Here is a 14,308-nt window from a genome sequence, read left to right on the forward strand (position 1 = left end):
ATGACTGTGTCAGTATGTTGTGCGCACCCATTTCCTAATGAAGAGGCAAAGTCTGACTAAAAATTGTAATTTAATTTGATTTCATTTGAATCAATTGAATAAAACCTTCACAGGATAATCCATTCCCCAATAAAATGGATGTGTTATGGTTGCTTTGATGTAATTTAAAAATATATATATAAAGAATTCTTGAATCATTTTGTTAAATATTTCATGAGTAATAGTTGGTTGTCAATTGTTATTTGATATCAGTAAATTAAAAACAAATATTTATCTTGTGATAAGAGTGATAACACACCTTACAGAAGCTATTGTGCACAGATATAAATACAGGTGTGCATTTAGATTTTGGCTTGTCCTTTGGTGTGCCTTGGGCTCAAAAAAACACTAGTGTATAAAACACAGGGTATAAAAATAATGGACATAGCTACTGGACTTCATCCATTGGATCATAGGCTCCTGTTATAAAGCCTCAAGTTTGGCATTTTAGCAGTCGCCATCTTGTTTTTTGGAGTCACCATACGTGGACGCGTGATGACCCCTAGGGGATTGTTAGGGCAACTGGAAACACCTGAGAGTGTTTCAGGTTATTTAAGCCTGTGTGCAGCTGGTAGCTCACTCTCTGGCTGAACCTTGGCTGTGCTGCTCCTTCTTCCTGCTCCTCTTTGGTTTGGTTTGGTTATGGTGCCTTACGTCTTTGTTTTGCTTTTATGCACCTTTACAGCACCTGCACACATTTTCCACTCATGCACCACACACACTACTGACACCACTGACCTCCATTCTCCACACTGTAAATATTACGTTAATCTTTAATGTGGTCTAATTTGATTTAATTTGATTAAATATATATCTTTCAGTTAACTTTGCCATGGTGTGTCTCCATTTCTGTTGTTGCCTTTTGAGTCGGGTCATAACAAGGGGAGAGGCTGGTGCTTTGGAGGAATCAGAGGTGGCTCTGACTGAGAAGCTGAGGACACTATTGGCAGACAGCCTGTCACTCAAAGCAGCCCTCCTTTAATAATGCATAACTTTAAGCTTTAATAAAATGTAAAAGTGGACGGAAACTGATGGTACATATTGCCCCAAGTGGTTACACTGCAGCCTGTTTTGTCGTCCAGGTTGAAAAATATGGAAGCTATCCTGTAAAACAATGTGCGCTCTCAACCTGCAGTTACGTGACTTGTATGGGAACTACATGGAAACGTGCATCCTGCTCACATATCTGTATTTATTTGCTTATAAGCTGGATCTAAGGTCTAGAGCAGCAGTTACAGGTTGATTTTGTTCTTTTCTGCTCTTTTCTTCATTCAGCCATTACGTTGGCCAGGATGACTCACTTTCAGAACCTGTGCTGGTAAGAGTGCACTCTCCTAAACTGTCTCCTACCAAGATGATGGCTCATTTCCTGCTCCAGGAGTGCTGGAGGGGGGCAAGGGAGGAAATCTTGCCCCCCTCCAGCAAGATTTCCTCCCTTGCCCCCCTCCAGCACTCCTGGGGCGAGGGAGGAAATCTTTCTCATGGGCATATCAACTCATTATATACCTTACACTGACCTTTTCAATACAACCACAATCTTCCGGCGGGATTTATACGCTTTTCTGAGGAGCCATTAGTTTTTTAGTAAAGAAATAAGGGCAGACATTCACTTCACCCACTCAGGTTTTACTTGCAAAACTCAATAAAGCCACAAAGCTCCACTCAGAGGACTACTCTCTTATTATAAAGCATGCAAGAGACTTTAGAGTCAGCAACACTAACCTTGATCTGGCATTTCTGTGAGTGAGTGTGAATGTGCAGGTGTTTGCCAGTATGAGGGCTGGAACGGGAAGTAGAATGGTCTACCAATGCCATACTGTCCTGCAAAGGAGAAATGAGATACAATTGTCAGTGTAATAAGCTTGTACTACCGTAAAGTAAATCATACAGTATATTGGCAGCCTAACCTGGGAAGATATTATCCAGATACCAGGCCAGGACAGCATACAGGACAGCGTCAAACACCATCATGAGGATGGACATGAGGAAGGAGTAGGTGTCTTTCTCTAATGGGCTGGTCATGATGTTGTCCCACTGCAGACCCAGACCCTGCTCCTCATACCGTGACAGGTACTCTGTCCCGAAGCCAAAGGCCACTGGAGACAACAAGCTCTAGAGAAACAGAGGGACGCATACATTATATATACTTGATTCACTGATTCAATGTCGGATTAAATACTCTCTACAAGTGCTTGTGCTTTAACAGTATCTACATGTGTTCCTGTACTGGTAAAATATGTCACACACACATACACACAAGAAAAAAAATAGACATACAGCAGCCAACTTGATGTTCTTGGTGATGCGGTCCTGCCAGGCAAAGCAGAGGATATGTGGCAGATAGAGGGTGAAGTAGATGATGCCACTGCAGGCGGCTGCCAGGTTGGCCTTGTTGAAGAACACACTCATGAGGAAACACTGCATGATGGTGGCGACGGTGAATGTCAGCAGGAAAAAGAAGACGAGGATGGGGTCGCTGTAATTCAGCACCTTTCCACCCTGAGAGAAAAAGATGCAGGGCAACATTAGAACATTTCTCTCCATATATCGAGCTTTTTAAAATCATCCACAAGAGGGCACCATTGCATGCTACAAAACATTTACCCTCCAAACAAGCAAAACTTGACCCTAGTTTCTCTGTAAACATGGCCTCCCTCTTTCACCTCCTCTGCCCTGTTTCCTCACCATGATGATGGAGGTGAGCAGCGCTGTGCTTGCAGTCATCATGACGAAGCTGTCGATGAAGCATGTGTACCAAATGACTCCGTTGTCGACCCCCATGGCTTTGAGAGTCTCCTTGAGGCGCAGCTCCTTCTCCAGCACGATGCTCTTCACAGTCATGGACACAGAGTAGATCCAGGCCAGCACCATGAACATGGGGAAGCAGCGGTTCAGTGTGATCATAAAGCTGGAGGAGGAGAGTGGAGCAAAGAAGGAGAGGAGGTGAGGATGTGACCACAGAACTGGATTAAGAAACCCCATTTAACCCATGGATAATCTTGTTTTTGATCACCTGCTGTTGTTCTCAACACACCAATACTATTAATGACTTTAAAACTATTTAACTGATGTCCTCTTTTAATAATAAGACAACTGCGGGACAGATTTCACAGAATGAGATCTTAAGAGAGCAAGATTAAAGCCAAGTGTAAGATTTTAAAATATCAGATTTGGTGCCACCCAGTGGTTATACCAAAAATAACACTCTGACAGACAATTTATGCACCCCACATCCCCCAGAAATCTGGCCTGTAGACACTAAGATTCATAGGCTAAATAAACCACCTGTTAAAAAAACAGTTTGCAGGACTTTCTTACTGTTATTTGGGTTTTGCAGTTTTCCAGTGCTGCTGTCACACTTTCATGTTTTTGTTTTGTTTTGTTCTGTTATTTGATGAAAATATCAGCCTGGGAACCAGACGAATCTGCGAGCTCATGTTTCATTTGCTCTGGCAGATGTGTCTGGTCCCCGTCCCGTTCAAACAGATTTCCACCCAGCCAGATCCTGAGCAGGCCAATCACAACTGTTTATCTAATATGCGGCGGGTATGATACCATGATTAAAAGAGCAGCATCACCGATCTCTGCTCCGTCCAGCGCAACACACTAGGTTCACAAGCGTCAGATCAGATATGAGTTAAGATTCTGTTACTGCATTACCTTTCTTGCCTAAAATGTTTCCAGAAAAACATTTTAGTGAACTGTTTAGGTGTGATTTGAGAACATTTTTTGACAAGACCACCATATATTTCTTGCTTGAAAATAGACCAAGCACCGCTCCAACTTGCATGTGTTGCTCAGTTCTGTGTCAGTTTCATTGCAAGCTTCATTGCTCTCAAATGTTGTTAGTCTATCCAATTGCACCCAGAGGCATTTTGGATTTTGCCCATTGAAAACGCAGTGGGAATCAAAAATGAACTGAGAGGTTACACACTAATTCATGCATGTAAATTAGTCAATTTCATTTAGGGTCATCAGTGCTAAAAGCTTCATGGAAGCATTTTTGGGGGGTATAAAGTAGGGCTGCCCCTTAATAGTCGACCAAACGTTAGTCAACCAGAAAGGTCATTAGTCTGCAAGATTTCATTGGTCACTTAGTCACAGAAAAAATAAATAAATAAATAAAACAAACATGAAACTCTATTAGGAGCTGCGCCTTGTCAAAATAAATCAAAACCTATATGACTGGACCATGTGGCAATTTAATTTGAAAGGACAGACACAGGAAGTGGCCACACTCAGCAGTCAGACAGGAGTCACGATACAAACCAGTCACAGCCGACAGACATCTTTCCCTTCTTCTGTAAATATCAGTCTGATAAATACGGAAAAGTTGATCATGTTTGTGCAGGGCTACCCAGAGCTTTACATCTGTCCCACGGACGATAGGCCTACACACTTATAAACAGCTGCTGGAAGAAGATCAGCTCTGCACTCAGGATTTCAGGTAAATAGGCGATACAGTGCTTGTTAAGCAACCTCAGACACAACCTGCCGCCGTGCTCTTGAAAGCTAGCACAGAAAAGACACAAGAGTAGTGCCCAGCACCCTACCCCATGTTTTCCTGGCAGTTAAACACGCGGCATGTGTACGGCCCCTAATTTCCAGGTCTGATACCTGCGGTTATTACACAGGCTAGTCAATAACATGTCGGGCAGGAAATCCAAAGTGTGGGATCATTTTGACAAGGTGAAGGATGAACCCAAGGTGATATGTAAACTCATTTTCATTGGTCGACTACAAACGACAAATGACGTATCATCTGAAACATGGAGGTAGCTACATGCCCATTAGCCACTTAGCACAATCATTACTGCTTTGCCGACAGCGTCATTAACAGGCGGCTCACTCAGTGTGTGACATGCACTTGTAGATAAAATATAGGCCTATATTAATGAAGGTTCATTAGTACAGTTTTGTATTTCTCTGTAATGTAGCACAGTGTTAACAATGTTACTGGCACTATTCTTTCTCACACCTTCAACTCAAACCATTGTGTTGCCCCACCCAAAATATATCATTTAATAATCAAATTAATATCGTAAACATGCAGGTGACTACTCGACTAATGGCCCTAAATGATGACTGTTGGTTGACAAGGAAAATTCTTGGTCGGGGGCAGTCCTGGTATGAGGTATCCATCTTGTGAATGATCTTGTGTTACATGAAATTCACTCACAGGTCATCCACATAGCACGGATATGGCATCTGCTGCACGTAGACCCCGAGTGGCCAGTCTTTGCCTGTGTGAATCTTGATGATTCCATGTTCAATCATGTCTTGCAGGTAGGCAAAGCCGCCCCAGATGTACCTCTGGTCCTCCATAGGGTCTGCTCTGGGGCCGGGGTCCCAGTACCTGAGAGGAGGACACAGAGAGTGAATGACAGAGGTAGCTGGAGGATCTAATGGGTTAAATGTAGCCACAAGATCATTCATCACACAAACAATTGACTTAAGCTTTATTTGTTGCACAAAATAATCCCAATCACAGCCTCCATTCAAAACACTGTCATATTAAAACATCCCGAAGCCAAAGTCTCTAAGCCACGTACACACCACATGTACACTGCTTTTACTTAAGCAGATAAGTCCAAGGCAAAGCCCTCTTACAATCTGATTATTCAATTGTATAGAGGCAGAACTCCCACTGGGTCCATTAGAGCCAGTTGGTGTGCTGTAAACAGTGAAAACATTTTGTTCACCCCGGGGGCTATTGACACACAGCCTGTTTATGAATGGGAGATCAAAGGGAGAGGAAAATGCATGTGAGGGGCTCACATGGGAGGATGAAAGGGCAGGTATTGAGTTAATATGGAACCACCGAGAGACTCTGGAAAACACATTGAGGCCAGCTGGAGAGGGTTCTCTTTTCCTCCTTTGAGGAATGTGACAAATCCATATAAATTGCCTCATTAATACAGCAGCAACAACGTGAAAAAATGAGGCAACGGTAGGTTGTCAGGGTGATTTGGTAGTCTAAACGTTAATGGTTGGATTCGACTTAACCCCTTTGTGTGTGCATACCAGTCAGCTGCAGTGAAATGGATTGGAATTTGATTTTGCTGTTCTCTTTTTTCTCCTTTCTAATAAAATGTTTATACCCCAACCTTGTTGTGCGATGAATTAGCATCTCTCAATGGTTTGGAATCCATGGCCCTGATAGAGCTAAGGATCTGAATCTATGGTCACAACATGATTAAGTGGATACGAAAAAGCAAAAACATGTCCTGCTACACAAATATACAAATTTTTCTGACTTCTCTTTATTTTTGTCTCATGAAAAACATGACTGTTTCACCATTTCATGTCTTAAAATCTTCCTCAAAAAAAAGCAATGTGAGGTTAGAAAGAAACCCTCAATGCTCAAAAATGACATATACATGATAAGGAGTCAAAGCAGACACTTAGCTTTATCTTGAGGGGTCACGAGTAAAAAAGATCAGGCAACAAAACTCCACACTCCACGCAGCTGCTACTGACCTGTCTTTGATCTTGTTGGTGCGCTCCACTGCATCGATGTCCATGCGGATCTTGTACTTGACATGCGGGGGTACACTGTTGGTCCAGGGATACATGTCCATAAAAACCACGCCGGCCCAAAACTTGTTCTCCTCCAGCAGGTACAAGGCCTGATGGTTCATCTGGGACTCGTCGGTGTAAGCCACAAATTTATCCAGCTTGATGCACTGTGAGCAGAGGAGAAGAGTGTGTGATGTTGGGAAGATGTTGTGTGCTACAGCTGTCAGACTGCATGTACACATAGGTCCGGAGCAAAGTGCATCCCCAGTGTTGAGTACTGACAGGTGTCAAGTACCAAAAGATGGTACTGAATGCTTGGTCAGATTTCTAGTCTCATCTACTTATATTTTTATCTATCAATTGTAATGTGGACATAATGACAAAGTGGGTAGAGGCAAATAATAGAACTGTCTCATAAATACATAAAATTACATCACTTTACTGTAATACAGCCTTTAAAACCAGGAAAAGACAACACTTGATGATAATAATGATATCCAAAATTAAAGATGATATCTAGTCTCATATTACACTATCCATATAATATCAATTTATATTTAGATTTATATTATAGCCCTAATACATATTTAATTCATCTTTACATTTTACACACACTATGTTTATGTACTGCAAACTGGGGGCAATACTGGCACAGTAATCAATACCCAACAACAAACAAGACACCACACTATCTGCTTGTGTTGCCGTAACACCCATACATTTATAAGTGATAAAGTTAGCTAAATGAAAGACAGGTTTTGGTATTAAAAATGTGTTTATATTCCTCAAACTAGGGCAGTAGGGTAACAAAAAAAAGCAGAATTTGGGGTCTGTACCTTTACTCAGGTATTGTATTGTATTGAAAGGTTTCTGACAATACCCTGCCATAATGATAATATTGTGTGTAGTTACAGTATGTGAATTCCCATTTGCTCCTAAAGAAGTATTTCACTGCTGGAAAGATGGTCTTTTCATAAAACTAAGCTGTCATTTGCTTTTGCTCGAGGTAGAAAACCTACAACTACCAGAATGCACTGTGCCGCACTGACCCAATAAACGCTATTGCTGGAGGGTGATAACCTGGAAATCCAGATGCCCCGCCCCTCAGTAAATTCGAATTTGCTCTGCACGGGGATCTGGCCCCGACGAGCAGAGCCTGCTGAATCACCATCGGACCGATCGGATCAGTCTATCTGACAGAGGCGGGCTCTGGGCGGGCGTAACATGATGAAGTCAAAAAGTAAACAGCCAAGATGGCAGCTGCCGAAGGACCATGTCCATTCAGTTTAGCTTTGGAAGAAACGATAAGCCAACTACACTTATCTTTTTCCTTGACAGAGGAACAGAAGACTGCCCTAGAAGCCTTTGCTTCCAGGAAGGACATTTTTGCCGTTTTGCCAAGGGGAAATGGCATTATGTGAGCCTGTCCGTTTTGACACAGGAAACAATATGGCGGCCAGCTGTAATCTGTAGTTTCAGCAACAGACCCAGAGCAAGCAAAAATCCACCAAATGACGCATTTCGAGCTTAGAGACGAGGGAGATCTGAGCACTGGTAAGGTGGAGGGACATTTACCACAGTCCATAGACACATACTACCCACACTGTTATGATGAAAATCAGCTAAGTCCCTTTAACAGAACCATCTTTCACTGAGGCGATCTAGTGACATGGGAAAATCTGAGCTACTACATTCATTCTGTAGCGACACACACAAAAACACACACACACACACACACACATTCAGGAAAGGAAAGACATGCACTCGTGTATCTAAACACACATGAACACAACTCCATGCACCGTCACACAAACAACTAGACTCACTTTCTCACATGCACACACACACGCTCTGTCTCTTTATGATACACGTGTAATTACCATGTGAATCTCTCATCCTACACACACATACACACACAGAAACACACACACACGCTGCTCTCTAACCCTCCACACCCCTGTGTACACCGTGTCTAATGTCTCCATTCACATTACTGTACAATACCCTGAGAGTGCTCAAAGAGAGAGGAGAGACCACTTCCCATTCATCTTTACGAGACCATACATTCACAGCACAATAATGTTCACTCAGAGATGGGCTGAGAAGAAAGACCCTCAGTGATACACATGTTCCAGTGGGATTTCAGTGTGAGAAACATACCCCTGACGGAGTGAGAGTACCTCATGCTAACTGCAGCAGCTATCCTATGGCCCAATGCTAGCTGACAGCTATATCTAATTGGCTAAACCGCCTGGGCTTGTTTGTGGGGCTCTGAAGGGTCTCGATGTTGAACCTGGAGACAAAGGACAGATTGAGATGCCCGCACTGATAGGGCTCTCTCCAACACCGCAACCCCTGCCCCCTTTAAATCAGTTGAGAGAGGAGAGAGGGAAGGCGTGAAGGATGGATAGAGTGATTTGCCCTCTTTTATTTCGCAGGCGCAGGGGTCTGTTTCAATGCGGGGCCATACACTAAAACAGCATTGAGCTCATAGGGGGGGTTGACTCACTCCCACCTACTCTCCACTTTATCACCGGCTCCACAATGAGAGCAAAGCAGGGGGTGACAGCAGGCTTGTTCTCTCCACCTTTCAGCCTACAGGACGGGAGAGCGGCTCAATGGCTGTGCTAAGTGGCCTGTTTTGTTTCTAAGAGGCCTGGCTGCAATCTCCTGGGAGAAGACCTGGAAGACTGATGCACCTGTCTGGAGAGCTGAGAGTCAGTCTTACAAAAAGACTGAATACTTAGTCCTGGGAATGTGCTACGTTTGACAAATAGTGACCAAGGCAAAGATGAAAACACAGTGACAGATCAGATGGACCACCTTGTGCTTCTTACCTCTCCATACTTGTTGAACGTGCGTATGATCTGGTCGGCGATGTTAAAAATGTTCCTCCAATCAAAGTTGGGCATGCCCGCCTCCCTCTGCTCCTCTGGACCATTGTGAAGGAAGTTAAGAATGTGTTTGGTGTTAATGTCAGTGTCTTGCAGACTGTTGTCCATGAAGTGCGTCACTGTCGGGTTTCTCAGGGTGTCCTGCAGTGATTGAGCCAGAAGGAAAGTATATAACATATGGAAAAACAAGTGCCACTGAGTTAGCTGATAGTATAGTAAGGAGAGTGTGTTCATGAGCAACTTTTTGGCTGAGACACAGCGATGAGAGGCGACATAACAGGGGGCTCTTGTCTCTGCTAGTTCTCTAACGTCGGGTTGGTGTGTCTCGGCCTCTAGTTTATAGTTTGTGTTACAGCTGCCAGTAGGTGTGGCTGGGTCATCACATATTGGGTACACCTGGGCCCAGTTTTCCTAATCGTGTAATAGCACATCCCCACTTCACTCTGACGTTCCACAGCCCCCATCCTTATTTTTGTTTTTCCTTTCTACCCTACAACACCTACAACACTACAACAATATTACTGATTTCCACCTCATACTATTTTTTGACATTTCTAGCTGCTTGTGTTCATTTAAAGGTCCAGTGTGTAGGCTTCAGTGGCATTTAGTGGTGAGGCTAGAGAACTGAAACTTCTCCAATGTGCCAAGCATGAAGGAGAACTACAGTGGCTGGTGTGAAAACAAGAATGGCCTGATCTAGGGCCAGTGTTTTGTTTGTCCGTTCTGGGCTACTGTAGAAACAACATGGCAGACTCTGTGGATGAGAACCCGCTCCATATGTAGATATAAATGGCTCTTCTAAGATAATAAAGACACAACGATTCTTAGTTTTAAGTGATTGTAAACTACTGAAATGATGGCTATGAATACTGAGAAACCAAGGACACTATCAGCCGACAACCTGTCACCCAAAGAGGCCCGACCTTAATTATGCGTAACTTAAAGCCTTAATAAAATGTAAATGGTTGAGTTATCAAAAAATTTACCCCTGGTACAGTTGTCATGAAGAGGGAAAATTTGCTGTAGAGACCAAAACTGTTCTTTGCACCAGGCTGTTAACATGTTTATTTCTGCTGTAAAGTTGAGCATTTTGACATGGAGGTCTATGAGGATTGACTGACTTCTGGAGCATTCAAGGAACTGCAGTTTTTCACACTTCCGTATTGGCTTCATTTTCAGCCCCAGAGGCTGCTGCTTGGTATTTCTGCATCTGTGTGTATGTGCAGTAATCGTACCCTCATCATGTTCATCTGCACACTGTTGTTGAAGAAAGCCCAGAGCTGAGGTCCCACCTCCTCCCAGGCCTTGGCCATGTTCTGCAGCCTCTCTAACTGTTCGAATGTGGTATTGGCCTGCAACACACACACATAAACACACACATTAACACAAATATACACTATATTAACTCAATGCACAGCGATATAAAGTTCACGGATGTTTTTTTAACTGTATCAGACCAGCAGCAAAGAAACACACTCAATGTATAACTCTGCTGGCATGTGCTAATAACACCAATGTCAACTGATTCTGATTCTCTTGTACTGCTTATGAAAGTGATGATCTTATTTAAAAATCTTTCTACTGTATAAAAATGGAGTCCACAAAACCTGATCTAAGCTCTAAAGCCCAATCCTTTTTTTCAAACACCAGAGGCAATAAACAAGTGGACAGTCACATTAGGTCATTTTCTTTCCCAGAGCAGATCTCTAAATTCTCATTAACCAAACTCCTCTTGAAATTGAGATCTGTTTTGCATCAGGACCGCTGAATAAGATGTGACAGACTGAAAAACATTCTGTTTTTCCTTTCAGTGCTGCACCCTCACATTCAATTTATTGTTTAATTCTCCCCTCCTCTCCACTTCCCTCACACTGCGCCCCTATCCCTCCACCCTCCTCTACTTCGGCAGTCAGCTCATTCCTAAAAAGGGTGGGGGTTTGGACGCATTAAAAACAGATACGCGGAGTTTTGAAAGAAACGGAGAAGGAGAGAAAAAGTGAGGCAGAGAGAGAGAGAGGTGAGGGGTCGGGCTGGAGGTGGTCTCTCTTACACTCTTTAATATCTTGTGGACGGCAGGGGAGTCGGGGGTGTACAGGATCTTTCCCATCAGCAGGGGCTTGACTGAATTCCACACAATTTTTGTGACAGGGTTGGACTCCAGGGTCTGCATCAGGGCATTGCAGGAGGGAGCTAATGGGAGAAGAATCACAAAAATACAGGAAAGGACAAATCAAAAGAGATGAATCATTATATTGAACTTTCTTATATCCTCCAGACTCAGATGACATTCAAATCCTGTTAATTAAGTCACTGACAACCGTCACATATGTTTAGTCACCCAGTGCCTATCCAACAGCTTTATGGTAAAGATTTCTAGACGTCCAGCACTTCCATGGACTAAAACAACAGATAAAAAAGGAAAAGCTGTGTACCAATTAAACACCACTTATCAATTCTAAACAGGTTTTCAATATGCTGAAGTGCTGAAAACATGAAAAATTTAAATATCCCAGGATGGACAGAATGCAAATTTCAGTGATGATTGTGCTGTTTTGGGGGATTATTGTTCACAATAGAGATGGAGGAGCTGCCGGAAAGAATTAGAAATTAATTTGGATCCTTCCAGAAACAAACAATAAAAAGATATAAAAGTAATAAAAGATAAAAAAAATTTTAAAAAAAACAATGTCTAAACTAAAATTAGATGCGCAGAAAACAATGAAATCATAATGAAACACATTATCATAATACTGAGACAAAATAGATGAATAACATGAGATATATTTATAAAAATGGTACAAACTGAAGTAAATTAACACCCTGTATAAAAACTGCAAAAACAGCATACTATTAACTACACTGTATCTACGGTAGACTATACACTCTGTACTGTATTTATATATAGTATGAACATATGCTACAGAATTTATTACAGTTCAACACCTCATCACTTACTGGTAGAGTCATCATAAGCATAGTTGTAGTTCTTGGTGCCATTGACCCCCAGAAACACTTTGTAGTTGTTGTCCTCATACCAGTTGAAGGACAGGACCCTGGAGCCGCCACCCTCTGGGTATCCACAGAAGAGGCTGGACACACTGGACATCAGCTGGGTGAACGAGGACGGACCCCCGGCTTGAAACAAAGAGGTAACCTCCTTCAGGAGCTCCTGAGAGCTCTCCCGCTCCATCAGCTGTAAAAGTCATACAGAGGGTCAGTTGAAAGAGATTCTCTCAGTGGTCAATGTACCTCTTAACTTCATCCATTGTCCATGACAACGTAAAGTGCTCCTGTTCAGATTTGCCTTCCTTCTACTTCCTTCTCGCAGTGAAGGTACAAAGCTATAAAAGAGCCACAGTCCAAATTTCTAGTTCATTAACAGGTCAGAGAGTGTACAGCCCCTTGAGCTAAATGCTAAAATCAGCATGCTAACATGCTCACAATTACAATGTTACTGTAGATGTTTAGTACATAAAATGTTTACCATATTCACCAACTTAATGGTGCTAGCATGCTAAAATTTGCAAATTTGCCTTAAACACAAAACACAATTTTGGCTAATGGGAATATTGTTTTATAAAGTTTTGCAAGATGGATTCATCCTCTGTGGAATGTATTTACCAAATTTCATGCCAACAGTTTCTGAGAAGTTTCAGTCTGGACCAAAGTGGTGGATCAACAGACAGACTGACACTGCCATCTATAAAGCCAAGCTACTAGCATGGCTAAAAATAACCATTTTAAAAGCATGATTCTTAAAAATCATTACATATCCAAGTAAGTCCAAAACAACTTGAAAAATATTATTTTACAATTGATTTAACAGAGAATCAAAGGTCTTATTCAAACCTTGCAGTAAAATACATTTTGAGTGATCAGATTGCAATTAAATAATGCTTGACCACACAAAAGTACAGGTGTAAATGCACCCAAAACACACTGAGAAAGGACTGTGATCCAATCGGCCAAACAACCTCTGCAGGTGGTCAGGGATGCAATGTGACCACATTGAATACGTATAAATGCAACTGTGTTTTCAGTCCACATACAACAACTATGTGGGCGGAAATACCTAATCACCATGACTCTTCTGAACCCAGCAAGGCAGCAGCAGCTCTCCCTCACCTGACGCTAAAGCTACAGGGTACATGATGGTCTCCCTCTGAGCTGATCCTAACAATACTGCAATGTCTCCCTCATCTGTAATGAATTCTTCCTGGCCATCGCTGTGTTTACAATTGATTAGGTCTGTTTCATCCTCGTCTACCTCGTTGTTGCATTCTACATTTTCCTGACTGGCTCTGAAGAATAACAAAACTCTGGTCCAGTTTTATGCCAATATTGGCTCTGAAAATGCAGACAGTATCATGATGTGCACTCTACGTAATTGTAAATTTTTGAAAATGCAATCATGTTAAATCATATCCAGATACAATCTGGATATGAGATTCATTTTAATGCAAAGTGTAAAGATGATTTTGCTGTCTATGCTCTCGTATTTTAAGTAGCATGTTGACCTGGGGGCCAACATCCCAAAGGCTTGGTGTACTGTAGTTCACAAATAAACCATGATAAATGTCCTCTAAAAGCCAGGCATCATCATGAGATTTAGACTAAAAATAAATACTTGCTGGTGTTCACTACACACAAGATTAATGTGTGCAGATTTACAGAACTATACTGTAGAAAGAGTGCCAGAAAGTGTGGATAGAGTATTTAAAATGGCATCTTATTTAAATGATCTTGGATAAAAACTTACTAAATCCTGTGATGTAAAAGTCCTTCTTTTATTGACTGTCCTAATGTGGTAACAACAAAAACACTGGATGCTACCAAATTGTAAATTACAACTCATT

The 14,308-nt window shown here is 42.1% G+C and overlaps 1 protein-coding gene across 2 annotated transcripts in view; it reads right to left on the reverse strand.

Annotated features, from left to right (window-relative positions):
• LOC117272330 (retinal-specific phospholipid-transporting ATPase ABCA4-like) overlaps window positions 1-14,308 on the reverse strand; it is a 60,377-nt gene that overhangs the window by 32,353 nt on the left and 13,716 nt on the right. For both annotated transcript variants that reach the window (XM_033651196.2, XM_033651195.2), the window contains exons 9-18: window positions 12,408-12,645; window positions 11,503-11,642; window positions 10,688-10,804; window positions 9,396-9,593; window positions 6,520-6,725; window positions 5,219-5,395; window positions 2,725-2,947; window positions 2,317-2,538; window positions 1,947-2,151; window positions 1,762-1,860 (exon numbers count right to left, since the gene is read on the reverse strand). In XM_033651196.2, coding sequence (XP_033507087.2) covers window positions 1,762-1,860; window positions 1,947-2,151; window positions 2,317-2,538; window positions 2,725-2,947; window positions 5,219-5,395; window positions 6,520-6,725; window positions 9,396-9,593; window positions 10,688-10,804; window positions 11,503-11,642; window positions 12,408-12,645 — 1,825 coding nt within the window. The remainder of the gene's footprint in view (window positions 1-1,761; window positions 1,861-1,946; window positions 2,152-2,316; window positions 2,539-2,724; window positions 2,948-5,218; window positions 5,396-6,519; window positions 6,726-9,395; window positions 9,594-10,687; window positions 10,805-11,502; window positions 11,643-12,407; window positions 12,646-14,308) is intronic.

Source organism: Epinephelus lanceolatus, chromosome 12, assembly GCF_041903045.1.
Source record: "Epinephelus lanceolatus isolate andai-2023 chromosome 12, ASM4190304v1, whole genome shotgun sequence".
Lineage (NCBI taxonomy): Eukaryota > Metazoa > Chordata > Actinopteri > Perciformes > Serranidae > Epinephelus > Epinephelus lanceolatus.